The 23,936-nt window shown below is 42.2% G+C and overlaps 1 protein-coding gene across 1 annotated transcript in view; it reads left to right on the top strand.

Moving 5' to 3' along the window:
- LOC134443249 (interferon-induced very large GTPase 1-like) overlaps positions 1-23,936 on the top strand; it is a 70,601-nt gene that overhangs the window by 15,196 nt on the left and 31,469 nt on the right. The window contains exon 5 of the mRNA XM_063193127.1: positions 13,192-13,326. Within this exon, the coding sequence (XP_063049197.1) occupies positions 13,192-13,326 (135 nt within the window). The remainder of the gene's footprint in view (positions 1-13,191; positions 13,327-23,936) is intronic.

Genomic DNA, 23,936 nt, shown 5'->3' with positions numbered 1-23,936 from the left:
AGAGTGCGTGTCTTAAGACTGCATAGGAATTGACTTCCAACGCAAAGCCATTGAGATGACGCAGCGTTTCCAACAGAGAGGCTACCCCCTTTCCAAAATCTCCTCAGCTTACTAACGGGCACTCTGTACTGAAAGAGAATCCCTTTTGGTCAAAAAAAAACAAGTCTTCCTCCTAGGTATGCAAACGATTAATCGACTTTAATCGATCAATGTGTTAATCGATTGAAAAACATTAATCGCAATTAATTGAGAATTCAACTGACAAGAGACTCTGGTGAAATGGGAATGTGAAGAGTGTGTGTGAAGAGGGGTGTGAATAGTGGGAATATTTAAATCACCGTTGGATTAAAGAATTGAAATAGAATTAATTTAAATGTGGTATTTTATCTCAATTTTTTAGATTTAGTAGGTTTTTTTAAAAAGAAACATTGAGATTTCGAGGAGAAAACGCCGCTTATCAATTAATCATAATTCGATCGATAAGGCTATGAACTATAAAAATTAATGAATCGATAATTTGATACTTCCTCCACTCCACAGAATATTCACCTAGGGCAGATAGAGTGAAAAACATAATTCGTAAACACTGGAATATCCTCAAGAGCGACCCCTCTCTGAATAGTGTCAGTTCTACACCTCCTCTGATTACATTCACGCTCTCCCAACTTGAGACAGATTAGTGCATCCTAAAAATGCACTCAGTAAGATTTCATAGCTACCCAACCAACCGCAACGTTTTTATCACAAAAGTGAGAAAAAAAAAAGTGAAAGCCCATTGGGAAACTCCAACTCCCATTGTCATTGTGACACAGCACTCCACAGCACACAAGTGAACACTGCACACTGCACACAACGAAATTGCATTTATGCCTCACCCGTGCAAGGGGGCAGCCCTCAGTGGCACCCCATGGGGAGCAGTGCAGTGGGACGGTACCATGATCAGGGTACCTCAGTCATGCATGATAGACAGGTCATCAGCTGGGAAAATTAGGCCTTTCGTCCTACCGCACTTTTCTCTGTGGATTACTGACCAGAAGCCCTATTGGAAGAAATTAAAACATGGGGCCACGTCAATTTTTGCTCAGAATTCAATATGGCAGCCATTTTCCAAAATGACTTGATTTCATGCATTATTACATTGTACTATGAGGTGATATTCATGAACGATTAACTACTTTCAGCACTATTCTGTCCTGTTTCCTTACATACATGTTTACAAAGGTTGACTAAACTAAAATAAATGAAAATAGGACAGAGAACATTTTGAATTTTGGAGCACATTTGAGATGGCAACCATCTGGTGAATATTTTTCAATAGGCCTTCTGGTCTGTAATCCACTCTGAAAACCCTGACAGGACAATAGGCCTAATTTTCCCAGCCATAGACGCACTGTATGATCAATCATTATTTTTAGCACTTTCCTTTGGATATTGCAAGGTGGCCAACTTTATTTTCATTTATTTTAGTTTAGTCAACCTTTGTAAACATGTTTGTAAGGAAATAGGACAGAATAGTGCTGAAAGTAGTTAATCGCTCATGAATATCACCTTATAGTACAATGTAATAATGCATGAAAATAAGTCATTTTGGAAAATGGCAGCCATATTGAATTCTGAGCAAAAATTGACGTGGCCCCATGTTTTAATTTCTTTCAATAGGGCTTCTGGTCAGTAATCCACAGAGAAAAGTGCGGTAGGACAAAAGGCCTAATTTTCCCAGCTGATGACCTGTCTAAGAGGAGAGCACTGGTTGATTACTCCCCCCACCAACCTGGCGGGTCGGGAGTCGAACCAACCTCTGGGATGCAAGTCTGACGCCCTAACCGCTCACCCAATCATCACTCATCACTGTGGTCATTGTGCCCAATCTTCAAATTCTTCAGACATGAAGCATTTTACACATCCAATATCCAATTCGGTCTTTTATTAATTTCTCACGAAGCTTTATACCAACAAAATAATAAAATATTTTTTAAACACTGGCAGCCGGGTGATAAATGGGAGAGTGTCCCTTGAGGTGTCTCGCTATCAAGGGACACAGGACTTGGTTTGGGCTGCACCGTTGGGCTCTTCTACGCTTCCGCCTTGTCCATTGTTTCCCTTGTCGGCTGCTATTTACTTATTTCATAACTTTCTGTCTAAAGGTTCATACCATGCCCACTTCAATTTTACAGCGGTAACAGAAACATCTTGATTTTCACTTTTCCCTTACTGGCCAGGCTGTTGATATTGTAGGGACCTTTACACCAAGGGTAGCCTCTTACTACAGCAGGGGTCGCCGGCGACCCTATTCACTTGCTGAAAATGCTTAACTACATCATAACAACATTGCCATGACATTACAGAGAGCCATAGTGCTGCGCTAAGGGGTTAAGGCATCTCCCCTCATTTTACGAATGCCCGCCATATTGTTAAATAGATTACAGACGCCATTTTCTATATTACATTACATTTACATTACATTACATTACATTGCATTTGGCAGACGCTTTATAACCAAAGCGACTTTCAAAAGAGGACATAATCAAGCCAACATCACAAGCAAATACAAAGTGCACAGGAGATATACAGAACAAGAAGTGCAGTTGCAAAGAGGGGTTCGTTTTTTTTTTTTTTTTTTTAAATACAGAGTAAATAACGAGTACACACACACACAAACACACACACACAAACTAAACTAAACTAAACATCATGTCAGGAGTCTGCCCTGGGGCAAGGCCAGTTCAAGCATTAGTCTAGTAGATTCTCTCGAAAGAGGAATGTCTTTAGTTGTTTCTTGAAGGCTGCAAGAGATGTGCTTAGTCTTGCTGCCTCTGGGAGACTGTTCCACCACTTGGGTACCACAACAGAGAACAATCTTGACTGGGAGTACCTAGAGCGACTGGATGGCAGAGCCAGACGGCTTGTGCTGGATGAGCGCAGTTCTCTTCCAGTAACATAAGGCGTTAGTAGGTCCTTCAGATAAGCTGGGGCCGTTCCTGTGATGGTTTTGTAGGCAAGGGTCAATGCCTTGTGCTTGATCCGGGCGGCGATCAGTAACCAGTGCAACTCAATAAATAGAGGAGTAACATGGGTCCTTTTGGGTTGATTGAATATCAACGGTGCCGCCGCATTCTGGATCATCTGCAGAGGCTTTAGCGCACAAGCAGGTAGACCTGTCATGAGTGTGTTGCAGTAGTCAACGCGGGACAGGACCGTGGCCTGGACCAGTCGTTGTGTAGAATATTGTGTCAGCACAGGTCTGATATTCCGTACGTTGGACATCTGGATTCGACGGGTCCGGGTGACCGAGTTGATGTAGTTGGAGCATGACAGCTCATCATCAATCATGACGCCGAGGTTTTTGGCGACTTTGTTTGGGGTCACGATGGTGGAGCCTATCTTGAGGTTGATGTTGTGACTGAGCGACTCTTTAGCTGGGATCACCAGGATCTCTGTCTTGGCCAGGTTCAGCTGTAGGTGGTGGTCCTTCATCCATGTTGACAAATCAGTGAGGCAGGCAGAGATGCGTTCCGAAACCGTGGTGTCCTCTGGACGGAACGACAGGTACATCTGGGTGTCATCAGCATAGCAGTGGTAGGAGAACCCATGTGTTTGAATGACACGTCCCAGGGAGGAGGTGTGTATTGCAAACAGAAGGGGTCCCAGCACTGATCCTTGGGGTACGCCTGTGGAGAGGGTGTGAGTCGTAGACAGCTTCCCTTGCCATGACACACTGAAGGTGCGTCCAGAGAGGTAGGAGTTGAACCATGAGTGGACAACGCCTGTGATTCCCATGGCTGCGAGTATCCTCAGGAGGATCTTGTGGTTGACTGTGTCAAAGGCTGCAGACAGGTCTAGTAGTATGAGGACCGAGGATAGTCCTTCCGTTCTTGCAGTCCTTAGAGCTTCAGTCACTGAGAGTAACGCAGTTTCAGTTGAATGTCCACTTCTGAAACCAGATTGTTTTGGGTCCAGTAATCCGTTCTGGTTTAGGAAGTTGGTGACCTGCTTTGCAACTGCCCTTTCTAGCGTCTTGGATAGGAAGGGAAGCAGTGAGACAGGTCTGTAGTTTTCGACATGAGCAGGGTTCAGTGTAGGCTTCTTCAATAGTGGTGTCACCCTTGCTTGTTTGAAGGCGGAGGGGACAGTGCCGGAGGAGAGTGAGGAGTTCATGATGGATGTGATTGCTGGGACCACCGGTTTGGGCAATGTCTTGAAGAAGGTTCGTGGGCACTGGGTCTAGTAGGCAGGTGGTGGGACGGCTTCTTGTGATGAGTTTGGAAACGTCTTCTTCAGAGAGCAGAGTGAATTCATGAAGTGTTGCAGGAGTCGCCGTGTTTTCCAGGGGGGTGTCTTCTGGACGGGAGGGCGGCTCACAGAATTGCTTGCTAATATTTGCCGTCTTTTCCGTGAAGAAGGTGGCAAAGTTGTCTGGGTTCAGGTCTGTGGGCGCAGGAGGGGGGGGGAGGGTTGAGCAGTGACTTGAATGTAGAAAACAACTTACGTGGGTCTGTAGTGTTGCTGATCTTGTCGTTGTAGTAGGTCGTCTTGGCAGCTGTTACAGAGGCGGAGAGGGAGGCTAGTAGAGATCTAAGTCAGATGGGTTGCGGGTTTTGCGCAATTTCCTTTCTGCCGCTCTGAGGGTGGTACGTAGAGCTCGGATGGTCTCTGTCAGCCATGGTCGCGGTTGTGAAGGTCTTGCAGGTTTAGTGACTAGTGGGCACAGGTTGTCGAGGCAGGAGGTCAGTGTGGAGCTGAGCGAATCTGTAGCAGTGTCAACATCGAGTGAGGAGAGCACGCTTGCTGAGGGCAAGGCATCTGCCACCACTGATGCAAAGGTAGTGCGTGACAGGTTGCGTAGATTCCGCCTATATGTGACCAAGGGAGGGGGGGTGGGTGTAGGGTCGGGTAGGGAGGTGGTGAAATGGAGGAAAAAATGGTCTGAAACATGCATTGGTGTTACCTTGATGTTGTCCGCTTGGCAGTCCTTAGTCATGATCAGGTCGAGCTGGTTACCACTCGTGTGGCGGGGGCAGCTGGCTAGTTGAATGTCAAATGACTTCATCAGGGCCTTGAAGTCTGTGGCGTACGGCTTCTCTAGATGTATGTTGAAATCGCCGAGGACAAGTAGGGGGCCGCCTAGGTCCGTGATGGAGGAGATCAGCGTATCCAATTCGTCAATAAAGTCGCCCAGTGTTCCTGGGGGACGGTAGATCACAAGTACAGACACCTTGATTGGGGCTGTGACTTTGATTGCATGGTATTCCAGGCAGCTGTAGTTGTTGGCAGGCAGCAGGGGGGCATAGCTCCAATGCTTGTTGATAAGGATCCCTGTTCCGCCTCCTCTTTTCTTTAGCCGACTGGTGTGTGAAAATGAGTAGTTAGCTGAGAGTGCTGCTGGAGTGGCTGTGGCTGTGGCTGTGTTTTCATATTGTACCTGGCTCAGGTTACATACGTGGCTCAACCCAGTAATTTTACATGGCCCGACTCCCTCTGTCGAGAGGTGAAGACAACACCACGGGACCACGAGTCTCCTTGGAGACGTCTACTCTAGAAATGATTGAAACTGTAAGTTATCTTGGCCAGGTTAGCACTACGGTCGATTTCTTCCTTCAACCGGTTTTCGTTTGTATTGCATTCCGTTGCAATATTTAAAGTGACTTTGCGAGCACTGCAAGGAGAGCAGTGAGTCAGGACACACGAGGAACTCAACACGCTATAGGATAACTTTTGTATGGACGATCGTTAACCTTGTACTAGTATTTCAAATTTCAAACATGTTTATTTCTCCCAACTGACCATCACTCTGTCAACTTTGTGTGTGTGTGTGTGTGAGTGTGTGTGTGTGTGTGTGTGTGAGAGGGAAAGAGAGAGAGAGAGAGAGAGAGAAATATTCCCTGCGCAAAGGGACGCCCGTTTCACGTGGGCGTTTCTTCCCCACGAGAGGAGAGTAGTTTCCTGTGGTTGTAGCGTTTACAGTTGAGAGAGTAGCGTAACTTATGGAAAATATGGGATATTTTCGGATCAATAACTATGGGAACGCAGTGGAAAATAAATCAAAGGGAGTTTCCTATGGGAGGAGAGCAGATTGACGAGGTGCCTGTTTTGATAAAGTTAATGGCGAGGCGAGGCATTTAGAATGTCGCCAAGATAAGCGGGGTATTTTTTTAATCTATTGAGATCTGTAAATTTGTAGGAATCATGCCAACTGTAGCATAGGCCTAATCTTGTGGGCAAGTCAGACGCGCCCATATCGGATGGGTAGAACATTGAGGCGACTGACTTGACTACCAAATGCGATCGAATTAACTACTGGCTTTTTGACTTGACAACTCAATTTAGAATTAGTAACGGCAGTTCGCCAGAAAGTTATGAAAAGAATCTTCTTGTCGCGGAAGGAAGTAGTTATACAGAAAACTCCGCTTCGCGTCGTGGCCGCATCACCACCTAGGTGTGCATTATTTTTCCTGTTATACGCACAACGTGAAGTCAATTATCCCTTACATAATGGTCATGATTTTATGAGACGGTCATGAAACGTGTTTTATGCAATCAATAATTAGACAATTGACGATTCCATAAGTACACACCTACACATTATTAATACCCAGCGCGAAGAGTTTAACACACTCTTCATGCATCATTTCTTATTCCTCACATATAGTAATAACACATTACATATTTGGAACTGTATAAGAATGTTATACTTATTAATGTAATTATAATTACATTACTGTACTTCCCTTACATTAATGGTGCAAGCCGTGCGAGGAAGTTACCCACACCCAATAATGTAATTTCGATTGCATAACTGCAATTATACCTACACACCAATCTATTTAAGTCAGATGAAGACTCAAAATGTAAAAGTTCAATGCAAAGAAAGGTTGAAACGCACACTGAAGACCTCCCTTTTCATCCCTTTTCATTTCGTTTCATTTCTAGACAATTCGAGCAAACACAGCCCCTTCTCTACAGGATTTTAATCTGGGGTGTACTCACTTTTGTGAGTACATGTTCAAACATTAATGGTTGTATTTTGTTTTTTTGTGAGTGAACAAGAAATTTAAACTGCAATTGAACCTACGTTTAACGCTGCCCCTTGGTGAGGACGAATATTCCTCACGCCCACTGGTGTGCACAGACATTTTGGGGGGCAGGTCCTGGGGTGGTGGTGGGGGGCATGTGGAACTAGCGGCTGCAATCACGGTTCGGTGATTTTTTTTTAAAATTCACATTTTAATGAATATTCCACAGTACGCTAAACAAAACATTTACATTTTTTAAAAGTGAGGAATACTATGTCGGAAAGTTAAAATAATTAGATTACCAAGCCTAGTGCATCATTTACCGCATGGACTAAAAAGTGTACTGTCGCTTTAAATGCGTGTCTCCAGCGCAGTGATCAGGAAGCGATTCATTCTAACAGATTCCTTAGCCTACTTGGAAAACTCTGCATCTCCTGTCATTTTTCCTCCATTAGTACCGATTTTAATTAGTCCATGAGTGTTTTCAAACTGTTCAAACGAATATTAAAGCTTAACTCTCATTTCAAGACGTTGTCAAAAGGATTTAGTCTATTAGGCCTACACGGGTATTGTGAATGAAAACTGCTACTTTGGGTCGGAGGTTTTATCCGTGTAGGCTACACTTTTCTGGAGGTGTCAAGCACAATCCTCTATAGCCTACCTGTTTCCCCCCACATAAGACATTGCTGTGTGCACCCTGCTTTGATTGCTGTGCTGTGCAGAAGGCTATAAGTAGTATAGTCAGGGTCAATTTTCCCAAAAGATGAACCCTGAAGGCAAATTGTGTTAATTTTTGGTATACAACTGATTTAGGGGTATTCAAGGGTGCTGAATCCAAATCTGTTGTATACCGGGCGCAAAAATGTACGGAAATGCCTCAAACGGGCAAAATCCAATATGGCCGCCGACACCAGGTTAAAATCTCGCAATCCCTTTTCTCTTTGACTAAACAAGGTATGAATGTGAAAATAAGACTTATTTTTATGTTTTCATATATGGGGAACCCCATTCTGTCATCAGATTTAAGGTCAGATTTGAAGAAAATGCTTATATAATTGGCTGGCAGCTTTTTTAAAACAGGGAGCCTCATATTGTTAACGATTTTTAGCATTATGATCAAACTTTCAAGATCCACAGAAAATAATGTCTGATGTCTTTGTGAACACCAATACTACAAAAAACTGCACTGAACTGTCTACTTTCACCTGAAAAAAGAAGTTTGTGTCTACCTATTTCCATTCTTTAGTTACTGGCAGTACAACATGGGATGACGCCTCCAAAAAAGCACTGATTTCTGACCCAAAAATAGTACTTCCGTGTCCATATTTTTTCTTTCAGGACAAAGTGCCTTTATATAGTGTTCATGTTTGGTATTTCCATGGGTTTTGAAATATGCTAAATTCAAATCTGTCGTATACCAGGCTCAAAAAATTCCTATAATGCCTCAAAATGAAGGAATCCAATATGGCCGCCGTCACCAGAGATATACATATCTTTGATTAAAACATTATGTAGCTATATGTTTTCTTTTCATACATGGGGAAATAATGTATGTAATCAAATTTAAAATTATAATCAAAGGTAGTCAGTGTATTCAGGCAGTTCAGTGTAGTCTGAATTCATGTTTACAACCATTGTTTTTCATGCCAATTAACTGACAGGCTAATTTCTATTGAAATGTTTTGTCTATTTCAATTGCTTATGCACAATGAAACGTGTCCACCTCAGCACACCTCTTCCATTATGACAAAACTATACACAGATAAGCCTGTATGCCTGAATGTACCTTCATCTAATATGAATATCTAGTTTTGGGAAGTTATTGTCTACTGATTTTATTGCCTTGCTTAGATTGAATCCTTGAACGGTAGAAAGGTGAAAGGTGGAACAAAAGACAGGTTGATGTCATTGTGAAATATTTACTTTCTTGATAGTTAGGCTATTCCCAATCATTATCAAGCTCCTCCTCCTCAGTGATTTGGCCACTACATGTTTAGACACTAGCCTACATAACACCATGCACTACATTGTACTTTTGCTGCAGATGTAGCGAAAGCAATGGAGTTGTTTTGCAGTGATGAGTCCTAGTCATAGAGTCTTTGCTATCTACATCAGAAGCCACACAATGACATATTGTGCCCTCACATTATCAAGCCAATGTACTGAGGCAGGATCACATACTATTCCACCCTGTCCTCCTGTCAGTCACTGAAACGGGATGGATGACATTGAATGGGGCATTAGTCCCACTACTCCTGTATCTGCCATTCACAAAGCATGAAAAGACATCACAACTTGTGCTTGCCCCAAGGAGTGCCTCATCCCCCTCTGGATCTGCAAGAAGAGGCATGGAGTACATGGAGTCATTCACTTGCTGCAAATTCACGATTCAAGATTCTTTTTATTTGTCCTAAGAGAAATTTGTCTTGGGCATACATAGCTGTCGCATTTAAGCAAACAACTCCTTCAAAATCACTGGAGAGGAGGAGAGGTGATTGAGAATAAGTTAACCTAGGGCTCTGACTTCTACTCCAAAGGGCTTGGATCATAAGTGGGACAGTCAGAGCACACCCATAACCCTAGTGATGGTCAATATCACGCTGCCTTCCCCTTACTTGCACTTCACCCCTATGGTGGCCCTCACACAACTGTGCTTCTCCCATCCAGTGTGCTCCATCATCTAAGCTTCACCTATCACTTGGGTCCCTCACATATGATTACAACTCACTCATGGGTGTGCCTCCCATGGCCACAAGGCAGCCATCACACTTCAGGCACTTTGGTCACTCCATCACGTACAGCAGATAACCTCTAATCCTTCGGATTCGCCCTGATCGCAAACCACAATACCGTAGAATCAGGATCACTGATTTTTCAGAGATGTGACATAGTCAAAATGTATGGTGGTGAGAAGTTAAATAAGTGAAAAAGCAGTTCTTTCAGCAACAATGGCTGCTCCAATGAGTCACTTTTCGAATCTGTGAATAGTTAAACCGCAGCTCAGACAAATGTGACACAAAATGTGTCATAAGTGCAAGGATTTCTTTAAATAAATCCACTCTTTTGGACCTCTATGCCTATGGCGTAGCTCCAGATGGAAGTTGCTGTGGCCAGCAAATGGTGGCAGTCTGGTATACAGGTAATAATTTCTGTATCTTTGAATGCAAAGAAAACCAAAGAGATAATTGCGGCCTTCAGGAGGCACACCTACAGGAGGAACAAACTTAGCCCCTCTCTCATCCTCCTGCTGCATCAACAGAGCTAAAACATTATCTAGGACAGCCTCCAACCCGGTCCTCAGCTCTTTGCCTTGCTGTCCTCTTGGTACAGGTGTGTCAAAGCAAGGACCAAACAACGCAACAAAGGGCCATAACCACATTTCACACACACATGCACAGAATGACCATTCATTGGTATCCCTCAATCCAATGATCTCTTTCCATCCATCTGGTGTTCTGCAATAGACTAATTGATACTGCACAACATATTGAACTGAGGTTTGAAGTACCGTAATACAGAATGAACACGAGCCATGTAAAATGGTTGTGTTTGCAGAGTGGGCCACCGCTACTGTAATATCTACATTGAGCAAGACAATCGATGCAATAACTTTTGGATACCAATGAGTATGACATGAGTACCAATACATGAGTATGTCCTCTGTGTATATATTCACACACGCACACGCACACACACACACAAACACACACCCTATGCACTCCCTGCTCTGTTCATGTTTTTTTTGGCACTATTAATTGTATATTCTGCTCACCTAAACTGTTTTGTGAATTTAATGTGTGCTCTGAAGTGTGTTGCTTTCAATCTCAGTGAACATGTGCATAGTGACAAACACCATTCTATTCTATTCTATTTTATTCCAATCTATTCTATTCTATTCTACACATCAGCTCGCCACTCAATCCTCCTTTATTCATAGATTGAATGAGCACATCAATAAAATTGGCAAACGGTGATTTCCATTGTAAAGTTGTATAAAAACAATTATTTAGGCAGACTCGTGTGTGCACTTACTTTTATGGTTGAAAAGATGGGAGCATGGGAGATGGTTTGAGATGGAAACATTTCATCATGGTATAATGCCTCAATTATTTAATTGAAATCTGCCTGAGTGTATATTAAAGCGCCTGTATACGTACGTATGTGTACATTGTTGTTCCAATAAGAATGTCTTCTCTGCCACACTTGTGTGTGTATGTACTCTCTCAATGTGTGGTCCGTCCGAACATTGCCATGTTATGCTTGATTGTTATTTACATTGAGAGTGGCGACAGGGTGGGGATGAGGGAGTGAATGTAGTGTATGTGAGTAGTAAGTGTTGTCTTTTCAGTGACAGAGTTCGTATTGTAATGGGCTCTACCGGGGGCCTATTCGAAAACATGGTATGTTATATAAGACCAATACATTTAATTAATGCCGAATTAAATTGAAATAGGGGAAATATTCCAATATAAACGATCAATTTATTAACAGTCTTAAACATGTACAGAATGCAGGTCTAAATCATGTCTTTTCATCGAAATCTTAAACCCGAGCACAGCAATGAATTCCCCATGTATGAAAACCTATAGCTGGCATAATATATTTAAGAGTTGACCTTGTTTAATCAAAGACATGTACTGTATATCTCTGGTGACGGCGGTCATATTGGATTCCTTCATTTTGAGGTACTATGGGATTTCTTGAGCCTGGTATACAGCAGATTTGAGTTAAGCATCTTTCAAAACCCATGGAAATGCTGTAAACCAAACATGAACACTAAAAAGACACTTTATCCTGGAGGAAAAAATATGGAAGTGTACCATTTTTGGGTCAAAAAACAGTGCTTTTTTGGTGGTGTCATCCCATGTTCTACTGCCAATAACTAAAGAATGGAAATAGGTAGACACAAACTTCTTTTTTCAGGTGAAAGTAGACAGTTCAGTGCAGTGTTGGTAGTATTGGTGTTCACAAAGACATCAGATATTATTTTCTGTGGATCTTGAAAGTTTGATCATAATGCTAAAAATCGTTGACAGTATGAGGCTCCCTGTTTTAAAAAAGCTGCCAGCCAATTATATAAGCATTTTCTTCAAATCTGACCTTAAATCTGATGACAGAATGGGGTTCCCCATATATGAAAACATAAAAATAAGTCTTATTTTCACATTCATACCTTGTTTAGTCAAAGAGAAAAGGGATTGCGAGATTTTAACCTGGTGTCGGCGGCCATATTGGATTTTGCCCGTTTGAGGCATTTCCGTACATTTTTGCGCCCGGTATACAACAGATTTGGATTCAGCACCCTTGAATACCCCTAAATCAGTTGTATACCAAAAATTAACATGATTTGCCTTCAGGACCTTAAATAAGCACATTTTCAGAAATTCTGCCTAGACTAGTAGATTTGCTGGAATTTACGCACAACCTTTTTTTCTCCCTGGCCGTGACCGCTGTTCTGTTCCATGCCGTCTGTCACAAATGTGATTTGGTGTGTTGCATAGTTCATCAGGAGGCCAACGTTTCCCAAACATACATGAATCCTCTTGCTGTTTCCCAAACATTCTGTTAATCTTTAGACCTGAAACTGTTTGAGCAACTTCTGGATTCATTGCTAATATAATATTTTTTGCAATCATGTTACACGTGTTAATTGTTGACATTGGCTACATCTTCTGCGGTAGATTTGATAGGGCCTAAATGCACAATTTGCAAAGTCTCATTATGAAAGCCAGGGCTCTCTTTAGATCACTTCCAAAGTCACACGCAACTTTCAACATCATAAATAGGCTATTGACTGTTACCTGGCTGGAGGGGAGAATGGCATGTGGGGCTGCCCGCCACACTGCTGCCTGTGCAACGCGCTTCCGAATCTGTCAGTTCAAGCGCGCTCACGTTGACAAAGGGAGAGATGTGTGCCGTTGGAGGGGGCATGAGGCATTTTTGGGCATTATTATCAGACGATTTTAATTGACAATTATGTCTAAATGATGATGGGAACATCGAATACAGCGTTAACCCTACATTTAAGGAATAAAATAATTAAAAATAAAAATAAAAACCGAACTTTCAAAAGGGCACTTTTGTCTGTTAAAGGTCTATCTGTGCACGCCTATGCTCACGCCCATTAATTGCAAGAGTACCTACAATATCATCATTGTGTGAATGTTTGTTTGCCCTGCAGAGCTTCCACCACCAGATAATCTGACTGTAGCAGCAGACTTATCAGGAGTTACTGTGAAGTGGACCAAACCAGAGGGAGTAGACCAGGTGTCTTACCTGCTGGAGCTGTTCAGGGAGGACCAGGAGGAACCACTGAGTACCATCCACACACATGCTCTTCAACATGACATCTCTGACTTACAATATGGCATTAAATACACTGCTCAGTTATCTACCCAGACGAATGAACTTCAAAGCCAACACATCTCTAGTTCTTTCACAATTGGTAAGATCGAAACCAGTTCCAAACATAGTCATGATAAATGTCATCCTAATCTATTTCAATTTGTTACCCAATGACCAGTTGCACACATGACTCAAGCAGGTAATCGCAAGAAAGGGAAAATGAATGGAAATAGCCAATAGCCTTCAATACAAATGCAACATGCAGCAGACATACAGACATACCATATGAACATAAAGCACTGCACCATAGGAGGGGCAACTGATGTGCAACTCAATGGGCCTCCCATCTCACACAGACTTTCAGATGCACACACTCCCACATGCATGCACATTATTTAAACATAAAAAAACAGTGTAACTTCCAACCACAATGTAGAGCCAGGAGGTTTGTCTTTTAGTGATATGTGTTTTGTCTGGTTTTGGTTATCCAATTGCAGACCAAAATTAGTGGTACACAGCAAACTCCAGGACAGCCGGACTAAAAACCGGGATGTGCTAATGATAATGGGACTCAAAAATACAGATCACGTACTAATAATATGGTAATACCATAGTAATATCACATGTCAGCATGTCTATCGGAATATGCAGCAAAAATGGTCAGTGTCCATGGTCCCAGGTATCAAAAGTAGTGCTGTCATTCGATTAAAATGTTTAGTCGCGATTAATCGCACAAATGCCATAGTTAACTCGTGATTAATCGCATAATTATGTCTCATTTAAAATCATTGTAATACTTCTACCGATGTAGGCCTACAAAAATGGCTAGGTTTGTGCAAAGATTTTAAAAAAAAAAAAAAAAAAATTGAAAACAAGTGTTAGACACTAACATCTGCCCTAATGGCATATGATAGTAAAAAATATGGAAAGAAAAATGATAACAAACACATAAATAGGCCTATGCACAAAAGACACACACACAGAGGATATTTAGTTTGCAGTGACAGGAGGGGAGAAATGTGCCTCATACAGCAGGGCTACATTTTCCTGGAGCAGTGTGGGATTGTGCCTCCTTGGCATTTTTTAGGCTAAATGACATTATAAGATCATCTGATAGCTATATGCAGACTACTGCATTCATAAAGATGCATTTCTTAGTGAGAAAAGCAATAGAGCTCCGAAGTCACCCGGAAACATGTAGCAGACTGTTGTAGTTCTTGTTAGCATTTAAAGGGACACTGTGTGAGATTTTAGCTGTTTATTTCCAGAATTCATGCTGCCCATTCACTAATGTTACATTTTGCATGAATACTTACCACCAGCATCAAATTCCAAGAAATTATTATGACTGGAAAAATTGCACTTTTCATACATGAAAAGGGGGATCTTGTCCATAGTCCGCCTTTTTGAATTTCCAAAAATAGCCATTTTTAGCTGCAAAAATGACTGTACTTGGACCATACTAGATAATATTTGTTTATTACTTTGTACACATCCATGTAAAGATACAATTTGACAATAGGCAGCCCAGTTTCAATGACCAGCATAGTTGCAGTACCTTTTTTGACCATTTCCTGCACAGTGTCCCTTTAAGGACTTTCCGGTTCCCACTCAATGGCCGTGGGGAATGGGGACCAGTCTCAAATAAGGTGTGTGTCGCAAACACGCGATTAGCGAACCCCTGCAAACTGACGAGGGTATTACAAATAGGCTGTAGGGATGACATGATTGATCATTTTTGTGTCAAACGCTGGTATAAATACGATGTTGCTATCACATGCTTAACCCGGAAAACTGGCAGACTACAGGAGGGAGATTTCACGAGCCGTGACCATGGTAACCCATGGCAAACCGCAACAAACCTTCCTAGAACGAGACTTTGGAAATATTTCTAACTAAGCACTGATACAGGTTGTTTTTCACTCCTGGTAATACTCTTTTGATAAAACTTAAATAGTGCCATAACTGCAATTACTCCAATCGCCTTGGTTTAGTAGTATACTTTCAAAACTTACCATCGAGGAGAAATTTGCTCATGCGACTATAGCTCACGCGAGAATGTGAGATGTAGTTCCCAAAAATTCACAAGTAGCCAAGGTATAGCAACATTACTTTATTATCGTTATGTTTAGGTTGATAAATACACACGTGTTGTTGTGCAGCTCCGTTTGTTACTAAGGAAAGGATGTGAGGATAGGCGAATGACGTTGGTCTTATATTTTTGTTAGCCCAATGTTAAAAATTATATGGTAACACTTTCTATGAAGCCCATATCTATAGTGCATTATGAGCGCATTTATAACAAATTATAATGCACATTATAATTACTTACAACGCATTACGACTACACCGATGATGTTTCATGATGCTTTATGCTAACAGTAATGAATAACCATGAATCTAGCTTATAATACTTTATAAATCCAAGGGTATTATGAGTGCTCATGGCTGGATATATGAGTGATTCTACGATTCCCCTACGCTTTTGGCAAAAGCAAAATGTCAATTATCAGTATTTTTTTTTCAACTAAATGACCTAGATGTTTAAATAGTGTATATATTTAAGTTTCCAAACAAGCAAATTGCCAAGCTTAATCTTAAATCATTTGATAAATACTCTAATGAAAGCGAACATTTGCTTGATTATTTTGTCAACAGTGTTATGGACAAATACTATGTCATTTCAAACATATATAAAAGTACTACAGAGTTGAAACAACATACGTTTGAAAGTGCTTATGTCCCTTAGCAATAATGTTGTCATTAATCTGTGCAACTGATATAGAAAATGTGATTGTTGAGCTTCATAAGTAGGATTTTATGATTCACTGTGATACAGACTGACACATTTTTCATTATAAATCCCTGTAACGTCTGATTTGAATTTAGTCACCCTCCTTACACAAGACTTCCTTCTCCAGAGATAATCCCTAGTGTCTGTTCATAGGATTTTTCCAACACATAAGGGATCAATAGCTGAAAAACACTTTCAAAACAGTCAACCGTGTTACTCAACTGTGTTACGGTCAACAGTGCATGGGAATAAGTCTGCACTTTTTTAGGGGGAAAAAACAAAGCCGACGAACCCATCTCCCTAGAAAACAAAGTATTTTGTTTGTTTGTCTGTCAATATGGAGATAAATTGGCAAAAACATACTCCTCATCAGTGTTGCCAGATTGGGCTGGTTCCCGCCCAATTGGGCTGCTTAGGATTGCCATCTGCGGGTAAAAATGGCATTCATCAGAAAAACCCGCCCACTTTTTGCCATAGAAATCAATAGAATTGGGCGGGATTTTGTGCTTCTAGGCGGGTTTTGAAAATGTTTTGGGCTGGAAATCATCACCCTCATCTGGCAACCCTGACTGTCATAATTGGCTAATTGTAACACCATTGACGGTAACACGGTTGACATTTCAGCCATTTTTATGGTGTTGTGCTAACTGAGGACCTCAGAAGTTCCACCACAACACCTTAATCAATTCATGTATCTGTATGCTTTATCTGTGTTTTTCTACATGTGATTTGTAATTCAGATTCTTATGAATATGTTGATAACACAGTTGACAGGCAATTTTCCTGCTATGAGAACATGAAAAAGAATGGATTAAATTATGGAAGGATGGAGCTCAAAACTTACCAAAAAGTCTTCCCATATCCTGCCAAAGAGGTTATGACATCACGTGATGTTATTCGTATGGCCTAAGACCAAACCATTACTGATTTATGGAGGGGGTTTCAGACCGTGACACGGTTAACACAGTTTTCGTGGACACACACAAAATGGCAAATTTTATGTATAATGGAAAGGACAGTGGTCTTTCTGACAGTTTGTCATATTGTGATGATTACTGTGAATCAATATTTGCAATCGTCTTGGGCAAAACAAGTTTCTTTGCATGCTAATATGAAGACTGAATCTGACATTTGGAAAACAGGACGGCATGAAAACGCCCAAAACCAGTATTAAATATTCATTCTTGCTGAGGGAAATAATGCCATGTCTACACTTTCTGTATTATATGAAAGATAAATGTTTTCTAATGTCCAAAACATCATTGGATGCAGTTAATAGTTAGTGGAATTGGCAAATAAAATCCACGGACTTAAAAGCGTAGGGGAATCGTAGAATCACTCCCATACTACATGCTGCCTGATGGGGCTTACAGTATATTATGATGCATTATAGATGTGCATTATACAGTGCATTATAGATGCATCCATATGATCTTCACTTTACTTATTGCTAGGGCTGTCAAACGATTAATTTTTTTGATCGCGATTAATCTCATAAAAATATGGAAGTTAATCGCGATTAATCGTTATTTATTTTACATTTTTTAAATGGTTAGTTTGCAATTCAAGATAGTTGAAACCATTAATGCACAGTATTTCTGATCACTATGTCTTCTTTGGCATAAAACAAGGATCGAGACAAAGACTGATTTGTTTTGCCTTTCAGGCCATTCATTTATTTTTTTCCAATACTTCTTAGTTCTTAGAACTCAATATCATCTTAAACATTAATGTTAATTTAAAAAAATCATACATAAAAGTAATTCTTCACCTATAAGGATAAGAGTTTAGTCAAGTAGCTGCCAATAACTGACACATAACTGTCAAATAATTGCAAAGCTGTAATAATGTTTTACAATTTTCAGAACTGCCCCAAACAGTTTCCCCACTTTTTAAATGGCAGTAGCGCATGTCTTGCGCAAACACCTCAAAAAGAGAAGAAGTAGGGGACAACGCCCCCTTAGGAGACCCAACTTGAGCACACGCTTTTGCATTGAGTGGGCGTGGTTTGCGATATCTTTGTTTGATTCAGTATTTTTGACGCGACCTGTGACGCAACCATAAAATGCGGAAGAAGCCACTCTGCGTCTTTGTGTCAAGGCTTGCGAGTTGAGTTTGTGTTGTTATCAGTGAGCTAGCTATCAGTGAGCTATTTTATCATGGCAAGTGAGAAGTTGAATCGTGATGAAGTTCTGAGCATGTTATTTGCCTATTCTTACTCTGAAAGACAGTTTTTATCTCACGATGATAAATGATCGGACGAGCACTCTTTGTTAGCTTGCGCTCCCTCCATTCGGCCCCCGGTGATGCGGATAGCCACCTATCCGGACGCAAACGCAATAATCCTGGGATCCGACAAACACTGTTCACCAAGCAGCAAACACACACTCATTCTGTCCCTCTTTCTGACTTCTACTGGGTGGATGGCAGCGGCGAACGTGGCCATATCTCCGTATGGAGAGAACGCACGGTGAAGAGAAGACGCATAGGCAACCCTAAAACTACATTAATATTTTAGACTCGTTGTTGGCAATCAGACTGGTCACAGTGTTTTGACTGTCTTTGTAAGAGTTATACAAATCAGTAAAACAGCAAATAAAGACGAAAGAGGTGGCGATATATTTCTCTCAAATGGGGGAGAGGGTGGAAGGGCGCTGCGCTCTCCACGCGAGGGGGCAGGGATTGTGTTCCTGATCGGCTTCAGGTGTCAGACTATAACGTAGCCTAATTACGTTGGACACAATACTATGGACATAATACTAATGATGTCATACCTATTATGTTGACAGTTTGCCCATTAGTTTTGTGAAATGTAAGTGACAAACTGTAGAAGTCACTGAGCTAGACTGTGCCATAATCAACCATTTTACTGCCCAGACAGTGCTAAGCCGACTACTAACAGAGGAGCTGCATATGGACGGTAGAAGTGGGGAGATTCTGGCGAAGTCTGATCGCGATTAAAAAAAATATTCGCGATCAAGAATGTTATTAATCTAATCGCGATTAACGCGTTAATATTGACAGCCCTACTTAGAGCACACATTGACGACTGATGATCTCACATGAAACATTATAGCATCGTATGAGCCCTTATGACAGTTTATCATCCAGGTCTGTGCATTGAGGGGTATAGGTACTCATAATGCACTATAAGCCCCATCAGGCAGCCTGTAGTTTATAGCCAGTCATGAGCACTCATGACACCCTTGGATTTATAAAGCATTATAAGCTAGTTTCATAGTTATTCATAACTGTTAATATAAAGCATCATGAGTGTAGTCATAATACGTTGTAAGTAATTATAATGTGCGTTATAATTTGTTATAAATGTGCTTATAATGTTGGCTTTAAGTAAAGTGTTACCGATTATATTCCTGGAAAACGGATTTCCGTGAAATTTTTAATCCACGCATACAGCTCATCGTCAACCACTTAGGAGCTCTATTAGTCAGGGGATAGCACTTTCAAACAAAGCTAGAACGTTAGCCTACTTATGACAGCTTTGTCATTCATAATGAGAAGTTACAAGTGTAGAGGACGTAGGGGAGGAAACTACACCTTTTTGTCAACAAGAAAACAGCAAATTTGATGCTCTGTTGATCATACGCAACAGCCAATAATAACTCTTCAAGTTGCTCAAAGCTTTGTTTGTAGTCTTAAAATGGATGTAGGATTTAAAAACTCACTTTTTGAGGGCTGTTTAAAAGTATGCAATGTTTATAAAATTGTTCATTTTAGGAATAGCACTAGTTAGCTGCCAGCAGAGATTAAAGACATTAGTCAGTGATAGCCGCTAGCTATAGCTACACTGTAAGAGATTTCCCCTGCAAAATAACGGCACTTACTGGCAATTATATTTACCTGTAATTCTACTGCCTAAAATATCTTGATTGCTTCCACAACGGTTGCTATTGTGCAGTACTTACTGTTTTTGCTCAATATGTGACTCAAAGTAATATTTTCACAGTAGTTGTCTGTTTTTTCGAAAAACAGTAGAATATTGTTGCAGAATTGCCCTAAATTAACCGGGAATGGGAAGTTGCCATAGTCATGTTCATGAATGCAAATATTACCCAGTAATTGCCTCTCATCTCACAATCTTCAACTTTTTAACTGAAGTGTAGTGTTATCCACAAAGGAGCGTCCCCCTTGGAGCACCAGGATATGTACCCCAGCCTGCACAGCCAACAGCTGAGTTTAACATCATGCCTCCCAAGCTCAGCGAGGTCAGGCAAGTCGTGGAGAAGGCGAGGTCCTCTTCTGCACCAGGCCCCAATGGAGTCCCCTACAAGTTCTATAAGAACTGCCCAAGGTACTAGAGCTGCTATGGTACCTAATGAGAACTGCCTGGAAGAAGAAAATCATTCCATCTGAGTGGCAAAGAGTGGTAGCAGTCTTCATCCCCAAGGAAATGAACTCCAAGGACATCAGCCAGTTCCGTAGCATCGCCCTACTAAACGTGGAAGGGAAAATCTTCTTCTCAGTTCTAGCCAGAAGAATGACCCGCTACCTCCTTGAGAATGGCTATATTGATACCAACTGTCAGAAAGCAGGCATGCCAGGATTCCCTGGATGCGTAGAGCATTCCACAATGATCTTGGACCAGATTCAGAAGGCAAAAACCTGCACGTCATCTGGCTTGACCTTGCCAATGCGTATGGATCAGTCCCACACCAACTGATCAACTACGCCATGGACTTCTTTCACATGCCATTCACGTGTCAAGACCCTGGTAGCAAAGTATTTCAACAACCTGCAGATGTGCTTCTCCATACAAGACTTCACTACTGGGTGGCAATGGCTTGAAGTCGGTATCGCAATGGGTGATTTCTCCGATACTATTTGTAGCAGCATTTGAGATCATTCTCATCGGTGCAAGACAAATGGTCGGAGGGATCAAACTGCCAAATGGTCAGAGGCTTCCCCCACTAAGGAGCTACATGGACGACATCACCTCCCTCCTGCAAACAGCAGCATGTACAGCAAGACTGCTGAAGAGGATGGACGAGCTGATGTCATGGGCGCAAATGAAGATCAAGCCCTCTAAGTATTGCAGCCTGTCACTTAGGAAAGGAGTCAGGAATAACTGCACCACCTTTCTTGGCGGAGGACAAAAGATACCACTTCTTGCCGAGCAACCCATCAGAAACCTGGGGAGGCAGTACACCACAGAACTATCTGATAAACAGATGGGGAAGACCGTCATGAAACAGCTATGTGACGGCCTGGCAAGGATCGACCAAAGCCAACTCCCTGGGAAGTACAAGGTTTGGTGCTACCAGTTTACACTCTACCAGAGGGTAATGTGGCCCCTGAAAATGTGCGAGATCCCCTCATCAACCGTGACTAAGATGGATGGGAAAGCCAACTCATTCATACGAAAGTGGTTGGGGTTGCCACGTTGCCTACCTGAAGCTGGCCTCTTTGGAAGAAATACACCGCAACTACCACTGAAGTCACTACAGTTGGGCTACATGCAAGAAAAAGCCAGGTTGGTCCTTGAGCTTCGGGAGTCCACAGACGAGTCAGTCAGGACGGCTAACGCCAGGGTCCTGACTGGTCGCAAGTGGAACGCCCAGACCGAGGTCGACCAAGCTGTAAGCCGGCTGCAGCACAAGGAAATCATGGGCAGAGTGCAGGTAGGTAGAGCAGGCCTAGGATGGGGAGATGCACCAAGATTCTGGTCCAAGGCCCACCGCAAGGAAAGGAAGGAAATGGTAGTGGCGGAGGTGACGAGGATGGAGGAAGACCGCTACAAGATCAAGGCTGTGTCTCAGGGACGGCAGGGAAGCTGGACAACCTGGGAGGGAATCTCAAACAGGAACATCAGTTGGTCAGACGTGTGGAAGATCCCACAGGCAAGACTCAGCTTCCTTATACGCTCAACCTATGACACGCTCCCCTGTCCTCGGAACCTCCACCAGTGGTTTGGAAATGAGGAATGTTGCTCACTCTGCAATGCTCCCAGATATGCAATGCATATCTTGTCAGGCTGCAAAATCGCACTATCACAAGGCCGCTACAGATGGCGCCATGACCAAGTCTTGAGAAAGCTAGCCGAAGTACTGGAGGAGCGCAGACAGGATAGCAGAATACCATCGCCGACAGCAGTGTTAATTTTGTCAGCTTTTTTTTATTTAGTCGTAGTCTTAGTCACAATGACGAAAATCAATTTTAGTCTTAGTCATATTTTAGTCATTGCCTTCCCAATTTAGTCTTAGTCTTTGTCTAAATGATGAAAATCAATTTTAGTCTTAGTCAATTTTTAGTCATTTTAGTCAACACTGTACATAATAGAACTTCTCCACACACTGCTTCTCTTTTTAACATATATCACACTGTGCAGAATGAAACTTCTTCACACACTGGTTCTCTTTTTCTCTATTTTATTTAACACCAGTGTTAATTTAGTCAGCTTTTTAAAATGTAGTCTTTGTCTTAGTCACAATGACGAAAATCAATTTTAGTCTCAGTCATAGGGTAGTCATTGCCTTCCCAATTTAGTCTTAGTCTAATTCTAAATGAAGAAAATCAAAAAAAGGCTTTGACGAAATATTTTAGTCATAGTCATGGTTGACGAAATTAACACTGGCCGACAGAGGACCCCACCACCTTTGTCCCGGAAGGAGGGATCAGAAGCATCAGGCAAAGAGAAACATCAAGGCCCTTCAGTCCCAGCCAGGATTGGAGCATGAAGGTCGACTTAGACAGGAAGATTTTGTTTCCCACAGAGATTACCACCACATCTCTCCGCCCAGACATAGTGGCGTGGTCCACAAAGGCAAGAGCGGTGGCCCTCATTGAACTCACCGTGCCAAGTGAGGAAGGAATCGAGGCTGCCTTCGAGCGGAAAAAGGCCAAGTACTCCGAGCTGGCTGCTGAGTGCCGAGAGGCGGGTTGGAAGACCTAGTGGAGGTTGGATGCAGAGGCTTTATGGGGTTGTCAACTCTACGCCTCCTAAAGGACGTGGGAGTCACCGGAAGGAAGCTTAAGAAGGCAACAAAGGAACTGGCAGAGGAGGCGGAGAAAGGGAGCTTTTGGCTCTGGCTGCGGAGGAAGGACAGAAACTGGGGGAAGAACACCTAACCCCCAGACAGCAGCTGCAGGGAACAGCAAGCCTATCTCCCAACCGGCTTGCGCATTCGGCACTTCACTCAACACTGTTGCCACCCCAGCAACCAACGCACCCGAGCACAGCTGCATTGGAAGGGGGTTACAGCCAGCAGCCAACGAACACCAAACAGCTCAACTGCCTCACAAACAACTCGTCAGTAAGCATTCAGCGCATTCGGCACCTTTCACTCAGCACTGTTGCTGCCCCAGCAACCAACGCACCCGAGCACAGCTGCCTTATTTTCCTTTTTTAAATTTTTTTATTTTTTATGCTCATCAAATGTATGAAACGTATGTATTGTTGGTGTGAGCTGTACGCCAGAAGCAGTTTGACAGTGAGCCTGGCCACTCACTGTTGGCCCACTAGCTGGAGTTGGCGGCGTTGTGGTTCAGGGCCGAAACACCGCTGCGAAGGTGGTTGAGGAAAGCACCTCCTGTGCATGCATGATGAATGTGTATTCCCTATGTTTGTCTAGTAATTTATACAATAAAGATGTTTGTGTCACAAGTCTTATTTTCTCTCGCTGACCCATGGGCACCGGAGGAGGTGCGACAGGCAGCAATACGATATGATACGATACGATACGATACGATACGATACGATACGATACGATACGATGATACTTTAACCTATGCATGGTGCGACCTTTTTTCATTTTTCAGTCTTACAATAT

This window comes from Engraulis encrasicolus, unplaced genomic scaffold, assembly GCF_034702125.1.
Source record: "Engraulis encrasicolus isolate BLACKSEA-1 unplaced genomic scaffold, IST_EnEncr_1.0 scaffold_29_np1212, whole genome shotgun sequence".
Classification (NCBI taxonomy): Eukaryota; Metazoa; Chordata; class Actinopteri; order Clupeiformes; family Engraulidae; genus Engraulis; species Engraulis encrasicolus.
This window is presented reverse-complemented; position numbering and strand designations above follow the sequence as displayed.